At 37.3% G+C, this 20,636-nt stretch overlaps 2 protein-coding genes across 2 annotated transcripts; one reads left to right on the top strand and one right to left on the bottom strand.

Annotated features, from left to right (window-relative positions):
- The first annotated feature begins 62 nt into the window (after positions 1–62).
- LOC113686757 (replication factor C subunit 2) lies at positions 63–7,032 on the top strand. The gene is made up of 11 exons (XM_027204423.2): positions 63–254; positions 1,553–1,622; positions 2,287–2,328; positions 2,494–2,600; positions 3,201–3,302; positions 4,038–4,138; positions 4,494–4,588; positions 4,699–4,761; positions 4,950–5,015; positions 5,808–6,002; positions 6,686–7,032. Exons 1-11 carry the CDS (start codon positions 91–93, stop codon positions 6,791–6,793), a joined length of 1,113 nt encoding a protein of 370 aa, XP_027060224.2. The 5' UTR covers positions 63–90; the 3' UTR covers positions 6,794–7,032.
- A 6,501-nt stretch (positions 7,033–13,533) lies between these two features.
- Positions 13,534–19,341, bottom strand: LOC113686777 (E3 ubiquitin-protein ligase RNFT2). The gene is made up of 9 exons (XM_027204448.2): positions 18,779–19,341; positions 18,564–18,640; positions 17,671–17,771; positions 17,454–17,524; positions 17,277–17,359; positions 16,285–16,431; positions 16,134–16,199; positions 15,690–15,794; positions 13,534–15,105 (listed from the first exon to the last, which is right to left on the bottom strand). Exons 1-9 carry the CDS (start codon positions 19,302–19,304, stop codon positions 14,974–14,976), a joined length of 1,308 nt encoding a protein of 435 aa, XP_027060249.2. The 5' UTR covers positions 19,305–19,341; the 3' UTR covers positions 13,534–14,973.
- Between the last annotated feature and the right edge of the window lie 1,295 nt (positions 19,342–20,636).

The raw sequence follows: 20,636 nt of genomic DNA, 5'->3' as shown, positions 1-20,636 counted from the left end.
TTACTGTTACCATAGCAGCACGAAAATTGCGGGAAATTGGAACCGAGTTCAATTTTTGGCGCCAAATTATTCGCACGTGACACAAACAAGATGGCGGACGAGATGGACGTGGAATCAGCGACAACCAGCTCGAAAAGTTTTAAAGACGAGGCAATGGAGATCGATGCACCACAAGTAGAGAAGGCAAAAAGTAAAGGATCATCTGGTGCAGGCAGTAGTACTGGAAAAAGCTCTAAAAGTTTCGAACTGCCGTGGTAAGTTACTAAGAAAATGTGAAAGAACCTGGTACCCGAACGTCAGTATTCATATTCTCCATGCTGTCCTCTGTATATTTACTGAGGTGCTGACAAGGAGAATTTGTCAATTCAATCCAATTCAGCTTTATTTAAACTCACACGAATACAGTGTATTAGAGAAGGTTATAATTATTACGGTACGTAGTGTTACAAACATCAATATAAAGAATACAGTACAAAGCCAAAAAAAGAAGCAAAATAATCGAAATAATTTACAATTCATTGTTACGAAGGATATCTAAGAAATAAGGAGGACAGAAAGAAAAGAATGTTTTAATGCTATGTTAATTGTGTGGAGTCTGGGACACCCAAATAGTTCTAAGAACTAATTGAGTGGGTGTCCCAAAATTTGTCTAACAATCAAGAGTTTCTTTAGTTGGGGATCATTTCCTTTACTCTCATGACATTGATGTGTGATTCTGTGGTGATATTGTATGGAGAAATTAGATGCCAGTCACTCTTAGGGGTTAAGTTAGAGGTGCTCACTTGTTAAATTGTTTCCAGAGTAGGAACATGATGAAAAATTAAACTTTGATGCAAATGATCAAATCTGGGTGTCAATCAGACTAGTAATGGAAATTTCCCAATTATGATGGATTCCAATTTCATAGTTTTTCCTTCATTTTCTTGGGTGTTTTTCTTGCAGATGTAAAGTATACAGGTTTTGTAGCTGTATGAATTGAAAACTATGGTCTCATTCCAGTCAATGCCAGCTGCATAAATTATCATTTCTAGGGGAAAAATTGAGCCAAGTCATCCACAATATTGATATTTTCAAGAATTGTACAACTCTTTTGGACGAAAGATTACTTAAACCCCTACTGTGATACATTTCATATAATTTTAGTTTTGAGAATCTGGAGAGAATTAAGTTCTAAATTGGAGAATATTTCTTTTGACACATTAGACTTACTATAAAAAAAATCTGATCGGTTAAGAGCATTCAATCAATATACAGTAATGTGGGTAGTTGACATCTGCAGTGGATATTGCATATATCATGTCAAGTTCTAAGTCTGCCTAGTTTCCAAGCCCCTTATCCATATAATGTTCTTAAACTTAGGAAACTCAGAGAGAGGTGTTTTTTTTTTGCAGATTGTTCAAAAAATGTTTAATCAAACAATCACTGATTTTGGTTTGCTCATAATATCACGGACTAACAAACCTGCCTAGATCATACAGGAAAATCTAACCAAATAAAATATTTTAGGGCTGATTAATGTTGGTATCCTTTTTAAAATATTCTTCTTTGTCAGGGTGGAAAAATACAGACCAACCAAACTTCACGAAATAGTTGGAAACGAAGAAACTGTTAGCCGCTTAGAGGTAATTTGTTTACACAACAAGTCTTTGATTAGAGTCCATTTTTGTTCAAATATATTTTATTTTATTTTTAACAAGAGATACAACCCATCCATGGCAACATAACAGAGCTAGATTTTTTGGCCAACAAACAGTTGCCTTTCCATTTCCAACCTCATGATATTTATTAGACTAGAGCTACTGTTTACTGTATTTTATCATCATATCTTTTAGTAAGTGTGAGTGCAATGATTGGTCAGTTTCACTGTGTGGTAGCTAAACTCAGAAGTCTGTTAGAATTGAAATTGTTCCCCTCTATTTGAATGCAGAGATATAATAAATTTCTTGCTAACCTTGTTTCTCATTCTGAGTGGTAAGCTGTGGCACCCTTTTTTTCCACTTAGATTTATAACCACTGTGCTTTGTAACTTGCAGTAACCTACAGTAGGACCTCAAACGAGATTAGTTAGAGGTGTTAGATCTGATTAATGCAACCAAAATGCATCAGTATCATTGTTGTAGTAGGATGCTAGTCTTAGGAATTCAAAGGGTGGATAGCATGATCCAGAATTTATAAACCCTTCAACCCCCAAAAGTGATTAACATGTAGCTTCTCTATGTAATAATTATAATCATACTTTCTCTAGCAAACAGGTATTGAGAATACTCAAATTTTTTTATTTCTTAGGTTTTTGCTGAGCAAGGAAATGTTCCAAACATCATCATTGCAGTATGTAATTGGCTTTAAATAATAACTTATGCTACAGTCATATTTTTTCTTTCAACCTGACAGATCATTTTTGATGGCAAATAATGTTAATTGAAAGAAGGTAACTTCTTTTTGGTAGGTAAGATTCTCTACCATGTTGATGTGACTTTCTTTTCTTTTCTCCAGGGTCCTCCTGGTACAGGAAAAACTACAAGTATTTTATGTCTGGCAAGGGCACTTCTGGGAGCTTCATTCAAAGATGCTGTGCTTGAACTGAACGCATCTAATGACAGGTATTAAAACAATGATGTTACTTGAGAATTTGGGAATCATATTCACCTATTTTTTGATTTGTTTTGCAGAACTTTTTAAATCTGTCTTCTACTCTGAAAGAGAAGGGTAACAAAGAGGAGATGGGATATGTTTTAAAGAGAATCTCAGGAAAAACAAAAGGGAAATCTTTAAATTTCAAAAAAATTAAGGAAAAAAATCATGTGTCAGTCATATTTTTAATTGCACCTTACTCTGGTTCATAAATTCTTCACAAATCACATTGATTGTTAGGCCTGAACCATGCATCACTTATAGACCCTTTGCCAACCTCAAAGAGTAGTGCAGACATGTCAAAGTACCTGTAATATTTGTTGTAAACGCTTGCTATGTGAAGGTTACAAAGCAAATATACTGTTCAGGTTCTCCATCCCATCTGCCCTATGTGTGCATGTGTATGTATCAAATCTATAATTTGATATTAGTCGCCCACAATCCAATTTCATTCAACCTTTCAGATATACTTTGCAAGTTAAGTGTGTAGACTTTGGACTGTCACCTACTGTTAGTGATAGAAGCAGTTGCAAACAAGCTAAAATCATGTTAATCTCTTTTCATTGCAGAGGAATTGATGTTGTGCGTAACAAGATTAAGATGTTTGCTCAGCAGAAAGTTACTTTACCTAAAGGCAGGCACAAAATTATAATTTTGGATGAAGCAGACAGGTATGTCTATTGCAGGCCATTGGAGTATTTTATCCTTTTTATAAGCTCTTCCTTGAAAACCAGAATCAAATCTGAATTCTTACATCCTGTAATAACAATTTTGAGATTAACTATTCCAGCATTTCCCAGTTGTCAATGTCTCTCACTGTCTGTCCTGCTATTAACAGTGAGTAGCAAAATAGTGAACAGGTATATTTGTTGCTAGAGTGGTAAGAGCCTCTTTTGCATTTTAAAAGCAACTGTGAAGAAGATATGAATAATCTTGTTTATTAGTTTTGAATACATTGTAGATTTACATGAAAATATTTATATTATTTACTCTCACAATCACGATATTTTAATTTCAAGCTCATGACATAATATGCATTAGGGTGAATTGATTTTGCCAAAAATGACTATCTTGCAAAGAGACAGAGCTTTAAAAAGATAGTTGTAAAAACTAAATTAACAAACAGGTAATCCCTCAACTTCCACTGCAGCTACCCTCCTTGTAACAATTATTACCAGTGGATTCAGCTGGAGAACACAAAATAACCTGAGCACCTGATGGTGGTTCAACAACAACAGACAAATTTTAATTCCTGAAAACAAGGCTAACATGTTACAACTTACAACACTATCAATATTGACCAATATTGTCACACTCCTGACCGAAAGTCCTCTGGCATAGTGGATATAGCAGTGGAAGATAACACATTCCTTGGGGTATAAGCTTGTTTTGCTTTTTCTCTGTAGCATGACTGATGGTGCACAGCAGGCTCTGAGAAGGACAATGGAGATCTACTCCAAAACTACACGCTTTGCTCTGGCTTGCAACACTTCTGAGAAAATTATTGGTGTGTATTGTAAACTTACTGAGATATACGAGCTGTATCACAAAAAATAGCCTACACAGCTTATTAGGTTGGGGAGAGCTGGGGGGGGGGGGGGGCAGGCTATTTTGTTGATTTTGAGCTTTCAGCCTTTTTGCTCACTTTAATCCCATTGATTTAATTTTCAATACTTTTTGAAATTTTTGTCATACACCTGGCTATGCAGTTTATCAGCTTCTTGCTCAAGCTACTGTATAGACAGTATGTGGCAGGTAAAGGATTTGCAGAAGTCTTAAACCTTTTCAATTTACTTGTGCAAATGTAAATGTAATAGCCTTGCTGTACATCAATGATGAATTTAGTAATGTTATTTTGTCAGAGGCGATCCAATCCAGATGTGCTGTTTTACGATATTCAAGATTAACCGATGCTCAAGTCTTACACAGACTGTTAGAAGTTTGTGAAAAGGAGCAGGTTTGTTCAGATTTCTTGAACAGTTTTCTAACTTTTGAAAATCGTTTCTTCTTTGTTATTTAATAAGTCATTTAATCAATTTTGTTTTCAATATTTCCATTTGTGATCAGGTCACCAAAACGGATGATGGATTGGAAGCAATTGTGTTCACTGCTCAGGGCGACATGCGACAGGTATATCTAACAACTAGGAAAAAATTTTTAATTTGTTTTATTCTCTGGATCTTGGTAAATTGCTTTCAATATCCGATTAAATCCGAAAAACAGAGAGCCAAGATTGACAATTTTTAATCGCAAAGGAGATGGCCTGGATAAAAGTTCACCATGGTTTGAAATGAATAATATGTGCTTCTTTGTTTCAGGCGATAAACAACCTGCAATCTACGTTTTATGGATTTGGATTTGTGAACAGTGAAAATGTATTCAAGGTAATATTTCTTTCAAAAATAAGATTTTACAAATGAATAAAGGGGGTAGGTTTCTAAAGAAGCTGTGGTGCTGCGTCGGTGGGGGAGTATAACAGGGTAATTTGGTTTTATCAACTGAGTTGATAATATAAATCGGCCATCGTATAGAGTTTCTAAGCGTTATTCCTTCGTCATTCGCTCTGACGAAGGGGCAACGTAACCCAGCTCACGCGATAAAACCCAGTTAACTAATATTTTACAGTTGTTTGTCTCCATTTCGTTACCGCTGAATACCATGTTCAAGTAACTATGTTGGAGCGTAAACATTTTAACGACACAAGAAGAGCCAAGCCGTTAATGCGATTTCATATAAGTCAATCAGGTGCGGAAGAAACCAGTCATTGTCGGATTGATTTGGTATGCGCAACATTTCCGTTGCGCTTTCCCGCGCTTTCATCTGCTACACCTATGGATTATTGCACCTTTGAGAAAATTTTGTTTTCGAAAGAAAACAGGGATTGCTAGGATTTTTCGTTACTTCACGTCCTGAATGGTCCTGAACTTCATGCAATTCCACTCGTGGGGTGGGGAATTTGAACCGGAAATGTCGAGTCTTTCCAGCAGAATACAAGTGTTATATCACCAGATATGGGGATGTTTAATGTTAAAAGTTCACTTTCGCGAGTGAGTGGCTCAGAAAGAAAGGTCTATAGGGTCTAAATCCTAAAAAGTTCAAATGCCTGGGGATTTGCCCCTGGAGGGGGGGAAGGTAAAGCTTCAAATTGAACAACTCATTACTTCTGCATGTTTCAGGTTTGTGATGAACCACATCCTCTGTTGATTCGAGAGATGATCAAGTCATGTTCAACAGGGGATATTGACGAGGCTTATAAGGTTCTCTCACATTTATGGTACATGGGATATGCTCCAGAGGACATTATAACCAACATCTTCCGAGTGTGCAAGAACTATCAAATGTCAGAGTATCTTAAACTGGAGTTTATTAAGGTAAGACGACATGTTAAGGTGGCCATGCACTGGGGACAGTCGCAGGGAGGGCATGTTACACAGAAGTAAAAAAGGGTTGTGCAATCTTAGCTGTTAAGCTCCTAAGAGTGACTAGCATCTAAATTCTCTTTACGATATCGTCCGTGAATCACACATTAAGGTTACAAGAATAAAGGAAATGATCACCAGCTAAAGAAGCTCTTAATTTTTAACTACATTCTCCTTGGCAGCACCTTAGGAAATGTATAGAGAACAGTATGGAGAATATGCATACTGATGTTAGTGTGTAAAGGGTAAAGTCGAGTGTTCTTTTCCACACTGGAGGTTATCAGTTTTACGATGGTAGTATACAGGTGTATTGAGTTATAAAAATGCCTCACAAGAAGGCGTGTTCAAGTTATTTTTGTCGGTGAAATGGCCTAAAAACAATTTCAGAGCCGCCTTTAAGTCGGCCTGGGTGACTGAATAGCAGCTTTATTGAAACACTCTAGTACGTCACACTTGTCCATTCAGCAGTGTATTGTACGTTGTTGCCTGGAAACCTTCACGTTGTCCACTTCGCGCTTTCCTAAGTCTGGTTTGGAGAAAACCGTCTTAAATGGCTTAAAAATTGTTACAAAACTGTGGACTAGCTGACAATAAAGTTTTTTGTCTATTATATTTTTATCTATTTCATCACACAGGAAATTGGTTACGCGCACATGAGAATAGTGGAGGGTGTAAACAGCTTGCTACAGCTGTCAGGCTTACTGGCCCGGATGTGCGGCAAAGTGACGTTGCAGGACAGCTGAATGAACATGCACACGGTGTAAGAAATACTTAGAGGAAAAGAAAGACAGACTGAAAAACAGAAAACGACGCGATATAACAACAATAAGGCGATTGCTACGAACAGGGAAGAAATGAGATTTATGTAACAGCTCACGAAAGTGTACAAATGCAAACTCAATAGTTAACTCTACTGTACGTAGCTTGTTTAAAAAGAATTTAAATTTGAGAGGTATTAAAAGAAAAATGCTCCTTAACTTCAGTTAGCAGTTGGTTTGCTCCCTTGTAAATGCGCTTTGTAACTACCACGCAACTTCGCAAGCCCCTTAGATGTTACAAAACAAAGAAACAAGGAAAAAAGGAAACTTATCCCAAAAAACGTTGAGACATCTTATTAGAGAAGTTTTCAATTGAGTTTTTAAAGTGATCCTGGGTTCATTTGGTTTTGTCTTGTTTCGCTTTGTGATTGCGCCACTTTCTCAACCAATCAAATGCAGAACTAAAGCAAATCGCTTCTTGGTCTCTCGCATTTCCCGCGCTTCAAGCAGGTTGCCCGTTATTAGCTGAATTTTCATTGGTTAAAGATGATGTAACCTTTGTTCTGATTGGTAACTGCGATAACTTTGGTTTTGGTGTCTAAACGCGTAATTGAAAACTCGTTTATGAGAGTATAGTCAACTGAACTCTGGTTTCATTGAGTTAACCCTTTCACTCCCACAAGTTATCAACATGGAACCTCTCCCTATAATATCCATTCAGTATCCAGTAAACAGGTAATGAGAATACATCAAACTTATCAGGTAGAAATTGTAATCGTGATTTAAAACCAAATTCTTGTAACTATTTTAAACGCAAATGTGTAGCAGCTAGAGGGGAGAATTAACAATCAGATCTTGGGAGTTAAAGAGTTAAAGCCATTTGCCCATTCAAGCTTTGTGGTACAATGATATCATTGGTTTATCTTAGAACATTGCAGGAAGCGACAAACCACGTATTTCTATACCTTATTTTTCTCATATCACAGATGTGCGCACTCGTGTAGTGACCACAATATAGTTTAAAATGAAAACATACCGCCATTATTGACGGCTGCTTCAAGCCACTGGTAACAGAATCATTTTGGGAAAGCATAAGACAAAAAAACTATAAAGTTCTCATTGAGCTAATTTTGCATTCTAGGGAATGCATTCAGAGAAAAGAATTGAATAAAATAAGATAAATAAAACAAAAATAATTAAATTCGGAAAGTGGTTTCCCAAATTTTGAGATTTAGCTTGTTCAGGAAAATTTTTTTTAACCTATATCTACCACAGTGCGTCTTAATGGTGTAAAAAACAAGATTTTCATTGTGAAGACTACTTGGAAAACAACGATAATTCGTGTTCTGATATTTGCATTTACACAGATCAGTTAAATGTACGTATGTATTTACGAAAAAATTAGAGAGTGAACGAAATAATGGAGCGGGCTATTCATGTAATGTATAGTTCATATTTTGACGCGTTTTCTCAAAATAGCCGATTAAAAAAAGAAAATATGCCGGCTTAAATCTATTTCCTAAAAGATTGAAATATAATTCATTATTCAGCTAATCAAAGTTAATGCGATAAATTAGTGCAGTTGAGGCTTTTATACAAAGATAAATTTCATCTTTTATTTATTCAAGGATTGGTTTCAGTTCATACATGCACCTTTCAAGCGGAACAAATTGAGTCAAACCGTTTGAAATCGATGTCAGATTTTATTATTCTCACTGTTAAAGACTTAAAGAGATTTTAAAATGTTCATTAAGTAACTTATATGACGTTTCAGCGAGAGTAAATGGCGAAATACGGCTTCGTGATGTTGGTGAATTTTAAAATTTACAATTGGAAGCATGACACGAAACGTGGAAATTGCAATTGAGTCCATAAATGTCTGTTTTGACCTGAAAACATTCATTGTTTAGAAATATTTAATTTATTGTCAATATATTTCTGTTAAAAAAGAGCATTAAATAGCACCATTCTCGAAAACAGTACCAAAAATATATCTGTATAATTTATCATCGCAGTGGATTGTGAATGTAAATTTCCGTTGTGGTGTATTTTAACTCGGTCGCGATTTGACAGGCATTGTTTGATTTTGTACTTTCGTTTAAGTGTCTCTACGTTCAAGATTTTCCTTTGTCGCGAGACAAAAGTCCATTTGGAATATTGTATATGTTAATTTTTTTGAGGTTGTTAAATTGGACAATTTTTCCGAAGACTGTCTAGTCACGATAGGAAAAATAAATATGTTGAGCGGTAAGACACGATGTATTTTCGTTGCTTTGTATGATAAATTCGACAAACTAAATTAAACATTTCGGCCACAATTGACATCCAGTATAGACACTTGAAAGGGAGACCACAAAATGACAGCCGAGAATTACTTTCGCTATGTTTTTCGACCTTTTGAAAGCACAGCACCTTTTCAACTCCTAATAAAGAGACCGGCCTTGTTCGGCTATCAGACGCTTTTCAAAAAAAACCCGACGCTTTTTTAAAATTGGTCTTTTTCTGCAGCTTATCTCTTAAACGCTTAATGTAGCTTGGGTTGGAAACCGGCATGCAATGTCTTCGGCAGAGCAAATGAAAACTGATTTTGAATCAAAATGCTAATTTGTCGTCGATAGGCGTAGGTAATATGCGCAAACGTGGTCTGTTCTGCGAGTATTTGCGCGAGGGAGTTCAAGTACTCGGAGATTTTGACGTCAGCCATTGATATAATTGTCCGCTCATAGTCGATCATAAATGGAAATTTATATCGCGGAGAAAACCTGACTTTGTTTTGAAACTAGCTGGATCACGGATCAGGTGGCAATTACCGGCTTTAGTACAGACTATAATTCTGATCCACTTGGAATAGCTCAAAACAAGAGAGCCTAATCTGAGATCATTTTCCAGTTTTAGCAACAAAACAGTTTGTTTATTACGCTTTACGGGGGAGGCGTTCTGACTATATACGTCTATGAGTTTTGTTATAAATTTCACATATCACAGATGTAAACAGGGACGGCCATAAAGAGAGCAACTGGCTAGTGGAGAATAATTCAAGGAAAAAACTCAACGTCTATTACTCAACGGGAAGAAACGTGAGTTGGTTAATTGTGAGAATTTTGAATTGTGTTCAGTGGCGCTGGAAATGAATCCCATTACATCTACCGTTGCTGCATCCTGTAATCGGCTTGTTCTGAGTCCGCGGACATCTCCTCGGAGCAGTCCGAAGCCTTCCCCAAATGTGCGAAGGAAAGCACCATTTCTAGATCTGCCAGATGAGGATAATATTCAGCGCCGCGACTCGAAAGAAGTTGTAGACTACAAAAAGCAACTAGCCGCAGAGACGAAACAAGCGTATAAAGAAAAGCGAAAGGAGGACAAAAAGTCGGGGAATGGTGGCGGAAAAGCCAATACTCAAGCCAGCAAAGAGAAGCCTGGAAAACGACTTTTAGACGAGGCCGTGACTACAACGACTGAAAAACAAGGCCAGAAAAAAACTGGAAATACGAAAGCTAGCAAGTCATCGAGTAGTGCCTCAAAAAAGGACAAGAAGTGCACAATAATGTAATTATCTTGGTATCTAATCGTCTTTCTTAGTTCGCTTTATGAATATTAAACTTCTTTTACTTTACACAGGACCGCGAATCGAACGAGATCGCAAAAATCTCCTTGTCTGTTGCTCTAAACCTAACGCGAAGATGACAATTTAAAAAAGAGGGTCAGTCTCGCAAAATTAAAGTATCTCTTGTGAAAATTGGCGATTTTTAGGCTTTGTGATGCAGAATAAACTCGAAAAGAGGAAGTTGTTTAAAATTAGAATCCTTCAGGATTATGTCTGTGATCGATTATTGTGGAACAAGAGCTAAACAGCCGGTCAGCATGCAGTTTGAAGGTTTTATTTTTAGTCTTTAATGTGTTTGAAATTGAAAACATTTGCGTCCAGAAAGATAACACGGAAAATTAAGAGCTTTTTTGCGCCAGATACACCTGCTCCAGCAGTGTTTTTGGAATCTTTCGTGAGTCTGCCTTTTTTAATTGAACGGCTCCTTGATAGAAAATCGCGAACAACTCGACGAATAATAGAAAATTGACTCGAAACGGCGAAACACCAGTGGAACCACACTGGCTTACTTAAGAGTTAATCGCGGAAGGAAAAGCAAAAAGAATATTGTTGGAGACAATCAAATTTTCCTCATACACTTACTGAATATGACCGGCTATTCGAAACAAAAATGACTGCATTTCGGATTAAAATTCAGCCGTTGAATTGAGTAAGAAAATCGCATTTTTAAACAGACCTTTGGTAAATATTTACTTTTCCCGCGAGGCAAAGATCAGTTTTGCAATATTATGCAAATTTCCGTGAATACATGATCATTATTCAGTTCTATCTCGATGTAAGGAGTTGCTTTGCGACAATCTATAACGTTGTTGTTAGAAACAGCATTTTTTTTCGAAAATTTTTCTTCAATATTTCACACGTTTTCCGTATATACCTAATTATCAACGCTATTCTCGGTAGTTATGGAGAAATAAGCCAGTAAAAGATTATTGAAATTCATAAACGATGAATAAAATAAGTGAAAAAAAAAAATATCGAGCCTTCTTTGTTATTTGCATCTAATGGGATTGATGTACTATGTCAGAAACAAGTTTTTACTCTGAGTGGACATGTGACTACATTAAAAACATCCACATTTTCTTTTTTCTCTTGAGGTACCCTGTAGAGAGCTGCGTTTTTAAGGCAGGAATTGTTGTGGGAAGTTAACGTAACGGTTTTTCGAGTGGATGAAAACACTAAATAATTTTAGGCCTTTTAAACCACGCAAAAAAAATTTAAAGTGATAAAATTTATTTAGACATCTGTACTGTCAGACTTCAAGAAATTTCTCGTAAGTTTCCTTGATTATTCGATTATCTTCTATAAGGCCGCTGTCTATATACTGTTGAGTGTAGTCAGAGCAATCGCGTTTAGGCCGTTTCCGTAATACTGTGTTGCTTTTCATCTCTTTCCTCACTGATTCATTCTTTTTTTTTTTTCCAAAATACAAAAAAAAAGGTTCCAATACACTGTCAGGCAAAATTTTGATGTCAAACTGTTTAATTTCACATCCTCGATTTTACAGCAAGCGTGTGATCAGTACTCTAGTAGCAATCATTTCTGCCTGATTTTTTAGCGCATATAATTATATTTGACATAAAATTTTTGGGTTACATTTGAACAGTGTAAATAAATTCGCTTCACAAGCAAACAGCATGGTGTAAACGGGCCATCTTACTCAGCACGCAGGCTTTTTTCTTGAATTCAACTCAGGCTCCCTCGGTCATTTTTCTGTTTTGCCCCATCGACCCAGGCCACTTTGATGACAAGGAGAAACAAGCCATTTTAAGGCATAGCATGACTGAGTTGAAGATAGATGATAGAGTTGAGTTGATTTTTACTATTTCTTGACTTGACACTCATTCGAAGCTAACTTGAGTTACAACAAATTCACTTGAAAAACAAACTTCCATATTTGCTATGAGATCTTTAGACATTCTACAACTGAAATGGTTCCACAAACCTGTGAAAGGTCAAGTGACATTTATTTAAATTGTGCGATGCGGCTCCATAAAAAACAGCAGCTAAGACACTGGTCATTATTAATCGTGGATTTTTTTTCTGGGGGGGGGGGGGGGGGGCATCAATTAACTTCCAATGAGGGAGGATCATAAGAAATCCTCCTACTTCCCCCAACCCCCCCCCCCGACTCCCACCTGAATGGATGCAGTGATGTACGCAGCATAGGTAAGGACCGACATGGATGCAGTGATGTACGCAGCATGGGTAAGGACCGACAACTTAAAACCAAGAAACTAATCGCAAGTTACATGTATTGTGAACTGAAAACCGTTAGATTTTAACCTCCGAAAGTGGCGTGCATTACACCTCCACAATTTGCGTTAAATTACAGTCATTATGCACTAAACTACTCTTCACTTTTTTGACAGGGTTGTAAATGCTTTTCTAATGAATTAAGCCGATGAAGCAACGAGTTTTCTCTGCGCCTTTCTACGTTCAGTGTTTCAAAGTTGAGAACATTTTAAAAAGCGTGCCAGAGTAATGACTCGTACCCACGTGGGATAGCGTGCTTGTTTCCTATTGGCTGGTTCAGTTGCACGGGTTCTCTACTTCATGCATTTTTTTTTTCTTTTTTGTGAAAACAGCAATTAGCGAATTTGGAAAAGGGATGGTTCGTCTCGCTTGTATGTTACGTTGGGACTCAGTCTCGATGTGATTTAGGAAATTTATTTTCTTTTTTGGACTACAGTATTGCCCACAATTAAACTTTTGCCTAGGAAAATGCTGTGAATTGAGTAGGAGGGAGCGGGGGGTCGTCACACTCGCGAGGGAGCTGATAATAACGGATAGGTTTTGTTACTTGAATATTCTACATTTTTTCCTCTCATTCACTAGGTTTTCGATAAGCACCTTCCTCCCTCGTCATCCATAGCCCCTTCTCTCAGCACCTCCGTGATAACGACAACCCCAGAATCGAGGTAAATAAAAAGAGCAACTTTTGAAGTACTGCCTCTCTCCCAATATGGGATTCTAATCCAGTCGTGCGCACGTTACCGCCAGCCCCCCAACCCCAGCGTCATACTTTTGTCCCGTTTTCGTAACATGCTGACAATAATCATATGTATTCTTCGAAGAAGCGTAGCGCAAGAAACGTCCATTACTATTCACAAAGCGAATCATCTTAAAAACGATTCAACACAAATTCATTTATCATCTATTTCGTAAAACTGTGGACAATACCTTATTTTTTGCGTCATCTTAAGTAAACATTTGCGAATAAATCTCTCTGTAACACATATTATAGTAAGCAACTTCAAATCCTGATATTCAACATAACTTCACTGGCTTTAACAATATCATAGGTTATCTAATAAATGAAAATATAACCACATGGTGCGAGACAAGTCATCTTCGTAACCTTGAAGATAATACATATTTCCCACTGAAGCCTTTTACAAAATTAATTAATGTGTGTATATACATATGTGTATATATATATATATATATATATATATATATATATATATATATATACACTTGTTTTCAAAAGCGTTGCAAATTTTATATGCATCAAATTTATAGACCTATTTCTAAATTTTTGAACAGGTGTATATATATATAGGTGTGTGTGTGTGTATATATATACATATACATATATATATATATATATATATACACACACACACATATATATATACATATACATGTATATATATACACATACATATATATTTATGTATTTACTTACACATCTTAACTTTTCCCACCCGAGAAATCCAATGATATAGCGCATACAGTTTTCTGACGCGCGTGAGCAAAAAGGCATCACAAGGCCAACGTCAGCTTTCGAGCTTAGGAACGCTTCTTGTTCTTATAAGTTCTGACTTCATCTGTAATCTGTCTCTGAACAAACGCCAACATCGTCCTCTAGGTCCCGTCTCTCTTGGTCTTTTTTGAGGGAGGACGAGAAAGGACCCAGGGAACGAGGTTCAAAAAGAGCAAGGTAGAATGGAATCTATTTGTTTTAAAATGATCATCCTGGACAGAAAGAGACCTCATGAGAACAAAACCTTTCGATTTGGAGTCCAACGCGTTTGCAATACGCCTCTCTAGGCTCTCACAAAATAACTATATCAATATGTTAATTAATTTTCCAATGAATTAAAAAAAAAAACTTGTAGGACGTGTTAGAAAGCTTTAAACCTTACTTCCGTGACACTATGATTCAACCCTTTGATTTAATAAGGGAGTTTATGACTATAAATTTAACGAAATCATCCCAAAACAAGACTTCTCCCCAATGCAACAAATTGTTTTATAAGTAACATATAAAGCCAGCCGATGAATCTAACTACTCCACATGTAAGAACTGAAAAACAAACAAGCTACAGCTGCTGAAATGTACAAAGTGACAATTTGTCACAACATGATCTGAGTGAGAAGAAACCTGTTTGAAAACAAACTATTTTGGCATCCCAGTTGACGCTAGCTAGCTTGACTTTGGGGTTAGATTTATTTCAGTGGCCTGAAACCTGTACAGCCATAGAAATGTACGTTTACGCTTCGTCCACGAAGGAAAGGAGCCATCCCGAGGGCAATGTTTCTGTGATTCGAATTCGTATTAAAAGAGTATGACGTAAGTGGCTGTACTGCCGTCTCTCCATGTAGGGTCTGCCACTACCTTGGCTCGGCACATCGGACACGTACGCTCTCGGTCAAACCAAAGGGATATGCAGTCCTCACAGAATATGTGCTGTTTGGGTAGGAACAAAAATTGGCAAATACAAATTAAAAGAGTAGACATCAAGGAACCAAAGCTGGTTTGGGTTGGCAAACTAGAGTGCATTTCGTTTGAAAAAAAATAAACCAAAGTTATCTCACCGACAAATCAGGAACAGGAAAAAATATCCTGGGGAGTCAATGTAAACTTAAAGTAAAAGCAGCGAACTGCCTAAAGCGCGGGAAAACACGAGCGACCGCGTCGCACTTGCTTTTAGTTGTGAATCTGATTGGTTGAGAAAGTGGCGCGAGTTTTCTGGACCAATAACAGAGTGAAGTAAAGCAAAACCAAAGCAATGCCAGATCACTTTTCACACTTTTAAGAGAGATTTGACTTCAGCAACAAGCAGTCTCTCATACAGAAGGCAAGGTCAAGGAGCAGGAGGTGAGATGGCAGGGGTTAAGTGGTGCTGATAAGAGATTGACCACAATTCCTTTTTCGCCATGACTGGTGTCACAAAGAGCCCTCATCCACTGAAGAAGAGTTATGGCTAATCCTGGACATAGGAGAGTTGCAAATGGACTAATAGTTAACCACTGATGTCAGTAATACAGCACCTTGCACGCACGCAGCTTGATTGGATCCTTTAACTCTTCCTGACAAATTGGACACGAGTTTCCCGCCTCTACTGTTTCTTCCTTAGAAGGGGGTGAACCGTATTGCTGTACAAAAAACGTAAGGAAACAAAAGTTGAAAGAAGGTGATACACCAACAAACATTTTGGGAACCTCTGTCATTAAAACAGTCGAAACAGAACGTTCTTTAGACCTCAGAGATTGAATAAGTCCCTGATTACCATGAAAAATTCTGTGTCTAACTAACTTTCTGTCACCTTCAAAATTTTTGTACTCAGACATGAAACCTTCATGAAGCATATTCTGTTGTTGCTTTACACCATTCTCCTAGTTCTATATGTACAATTCTTGATGAAAATCCTATTGTCACTAGGCCCTGTCTGATTATTTAAGTGGAACTATAAAAATATATTGAATGTCTCTTACCACATCATGGCCAAAAACTTTGCATGCAGCATACACTTCTTGAATTTTGTTGATAATCATACGAGCCTGAGTAAGATAAAGCACATTCTTATACCCTATACAATCTGGTATACGCAACGCATCTTAAATTGTGTGCAGCAGTTATTCCTACCTTGAGTAGCAAGTATAATGTTGTTGCTATGACAGCAAAGTACTCTCCTCCATAGTTGTATTCCGTGAAAAAGGCAAACCACAGTGGAATGGGTACCAGCATGCGGTACAAATGTGAGAAATTTTCTATCAACAGGTAATACTTGCCCTGTGAATTTTAATAAAGAGAATCATGTCAACATGTCTCAAAAAGCTATTTGCATGACCATCATATCCACAAACTTTCCTTGATTCATTTTGAGCTCTGGAAGGTATAATTTGATGGGAATGGAATGGAAAATCTGACCAGAAAAGTTTGAAAGCCTGCCACATTGACACCATTTTGTCCATTTTTATGATTTGTAGTGAACACACTAACTGATGCCTTTCAAGTAAGATTTAAGCACAAAAGAAAAATGGGTTAAGTTTCTTGAGAAACTGTGTGCTGTGTCAGTGGGAGAGTATAACAAGGCATTTTGATTAAACTGAGTTGACCTTTTGAATGATAGCCCTTTGCTCTGACGAAGGGCTAACACCTGAAACATTAGCTTTGAAACACTTTATGATGGCCAATTTACATTATCAACTCAGTTGATAAAATCAAATTACCCTACATGCACAAAAGACAGATTCTGATGAGTTCATTGATCCTCTCACGATAGAGGAAGTTTGGAGACAAAATTCTTCTTAGTAGGGAAGATGGGGAAGAAGCCTGTCTCAAGTGAGACAATCACTCAGCATGGGCAGTGTGGAGAGGCTCAGGTGTCAATTCATTAATTTAAATTATTATTGTTTAGCTTGTCCTGCAACTGAAAAAGAGAGAACTGACTGACAATTATGACGTGAACTGGTATTTCGGATTACAGCAACTGCACGTAGCACATGAAAGATTTGTGACAGTTTATCCACCCCTCTATGGCAAAACCTAAATTAACAATTTGACAGCCTGTCTGTTAGTTGTCAAATTGACCATTAGTATTAACATATGAAAAGGTGACTTGATGAAATATTTACCCTTCGACGAAATGGGACTATCTTTCTGTGTTGCACAACCACCATGGATTTTAAGGCCATTGTAATAAATCGAATCACAAAATCTATGAAAGGAAAAATGTTAAAATCATCAGCTGAATTTTTTAAGGAATGAATTCAACCAGCAAATAGCTTTACAAATGTACTCTGATAACGTACCAGTTATACCCACGCACCAAAACACAGTCCACACATCCATTCTACTGAAGAATGGCTTCCTAAAAATTAAACTGCAGACAAAACTATCTGTTATTATGATGTTAACTTGATACAGTGAATATCTCAACCAATAACTTGTAATTATTGTTGCCATCATTCAACATTCAAATTTAAGTGCTGTATACACATACATGCTATTCAAATGATGGAAACGTACCAGTTTTCTAAGTGTTGGTTGTAAAACACATAGTAAATAAAGAACACATTCCCAGACAGAAAAATGAAAGTCCACAATGATATACGGTTTAGTCGTCTGTCCTGGAAAATCAAAACAGTTGTATAAGGAGTAAAATGTCATATGAAACAAATAGTTCAGAGTTTTTGTATATTAATTCTTAAGTTGCCATCTACAAGCTCGTATTCTTAACCCTTTACTCCAAAGATCTCACCACAAATTCTCCCAACTGTATATCATACAATTCTTATTATGTGAGTATGGAAAATTTGGTATTGGATCAACTAATAATCCCCTAATTAATATTTTTCTTTATTCTCATCATTTGTCTACATGATATTGTATTAATATTATAAGGGGAAATATTAACCAATCTAGACATTGGCAGAAAAGATCTTTTTCCACATTTACATACTCTCATCTAAACATGGTAAGGTGGATTTGAGGGAAGAATGGTTAAGATGAGGTAGAGACACATATACAAACCACAAACACAGTAACCCTTCTCCTAGTCAACCAGGTACTGTGATTTGCATCTAAGTGAAGTGCAATTCTTGAGATTTGGTTACCATAGGAAAAAAGGTTACCCGTGATGACATGGCGATCATCAAAACCCCGTCTTAAACTTATTTGCTCCTCACACAACTGATAATCGTGGTAACTCGACTGAATTCTAAGAAAATAGTATAAATACTGTGTGGATGTGTATGAAACCGTTTTTCTTTTTCCTATTTTTGTGAGTAGTTCCACAAAGATCTAGAGCCTAAATCAGTTAATGAGGTTGAGCATTCTGACAACACTCCTCAGTAACTGCTAAATCGATGACGGAAGTTGGACCTAAAAACGAAAGTTGTACGTTTATTTTCAGGCTTTACCTTTAAAGACACTTGTCTTTTGACAGTGCTGTTGGCATGAAGAAATGTCCCACATAAGCCGATGAACACCAGAATACCTTCAATTAGAGAAATCAACGATTACCACCTTTCAAGCCATTTCCTTAGTAAGTCAGCAACAAAAATTCGATACGCAAAGGAAATTCAAAACACGATAATTTAATGCAACAGGGTAAAACAAAGTCTATATCACCAACCTAGTCGATGATCCCACATAATTCTACTCAGAAGTAAAATCACAAACGGAAGGCTTTTTTCCAACCACGAAATTGTTCCCTGAAATTCTACTCTGTCGCCTGCAGCGCGGCCACTGCCGTTACCAGAGGAATTGGAGTTTCCCGGCGCCATGTTTGCATCGCCATGTTCAGCGTCTGCTTCGCTCGAATTACCAGAATTTACGTTAACAGCGGTAAAATTAGACATCCTGTTCGTTCCTGTGTCTTCTTCATCATTTGCGTCTCTAAGAACCTCGGCTATGTTCACGTAAGATGAAGGGGAGAGAGGAGAGAGAGGTGAACTAGCCGACGATCGAGATCCTGGACTGCGATGACCGAAACTGGGAACAAACTCCCGAATAACGGATCTGATCGGGTTCAGAGGCGCCAGAGTGATTTGTCCATTCCCTGAAGTATATGACCACGAAGCTGACCGAGAATGGCTTCTTTGATGGAAGGTAGACGGTGTCCTCGAACCGGGAGAATAGGCATTATGATCAGCCGCCATGTTTTGGAGTGACGACTGTTTTCCTTGGACATTTGGCATTACCGTGGAATGAATCAATGTTTTCCACTGAAAAGACCGCTGGATATTTCTCTTCGCAGGTCACCCACTCCCAGTCCATCAACTGGTGTGGCTAACACGTTCAAATGCCTCAAAGCGTTTCTTTCTTCAGCAAATAATGGTGACTATTTTTGAAATGGGGGTAATTTGAGATGGGTGAAATTCTAAGGCATTTTTGTCAGGAGTTCATATGATAGCTTTTAAGTTTTTTTTCGTAATTCATAAAAAAACGTGTCACGAAGATTACCTTGAAAAACGAAGGCTAAATTTTAGGTTGCACAAATCGTGCTGGAATGCCAATCATAGAGAGTAATTTATGCGAGCAAGAAGCCTTTGTACATTAGACGAGAACACCGTATGTCATCAGTGGAATATATTGTAAACATACATATGTCTCCTGCAAACATCTCACCAACAGACCATGAGTCGTAATGGGAAACTGCATAAATGTTAGTTGAGTTGACCGTTTGCCACTATTAAATCAGGGTGCATATTTTCCATACTCTTCTCTGAACAATTCAAAGGTTCTGACATACATAATTTCTTTAAAAACCATGAGCTTCTTTAGTAGTTGCTCAATTCCACTATTCTCGTGATCCTAACGTAGGATTAAGGGGTGATATTGTAAGGAGAAATTCGAAATTTGTCGATCATAGGGGTCGAAGGAATAAAACTTTTTAACATCTGAGGGGATAACATTTTTTTTTCGTGTTGAGAACTGTTTTGTATAATAATGACAGAAATTGGAATAGCTATTCTGTGAGTCTTGTTTACGTTCAGGTGGGTCACTACTCTCGTTGATCTTAACCCTTTAACTCCCAAGATCTCATTAGTAATTCTCCTTACTGTCTGCCGTACGATTCCTATGATTTCAATTTGGAGAATTTGGCATTGGATCAACTAATAATCCCCCAAATTGATACTTTACTTTATTCTCATCACTTCTATGCTTGATATTGTATTGATACTGTAAGGAGAAATTCTCTCTTGGTCACTCATGGAGGTAAAGGGTTAAACGTACCACATTAAAAGTTAGACGTTTCTGATTTGCTAGAGGACTATTAATTATAAGGAATCGAGTTTGATGGGTTGACTAGCAATCTGATTGTTATAACGTGATGAGTGCAAGTGATTCACCGACACACAAGGGCATGATATGTGCGGGTGAGTCACTGTTGAGCGTTGCGTGATGTGGGAAAGCGAGTAACTGATGTATGGTACGTGATGTACATGTAGGGTACGTGACGTGTATGCAAGTGAGTCACCGATGTATGA

The sequence above is a fragment of the Pocillopora damicornis genome, chromosome 12 (assembly GCF_964200805.1).
Source record: "Pocillopora damicornis chromosome 12, jaPocDami1.2, whole genome shotgun sequence".
Lineage (NCBI taxonomy): Eukaryota > Metazoa > Cnidaria > Anthozoa > Scleractinia > Pocilloporidae > Pocillopora > Pocillopora damicornis.
Note: the sequence above shows the minus strand (reverse complement) of the source record. Positions and strands in the feature narration are given on the sequence as shown.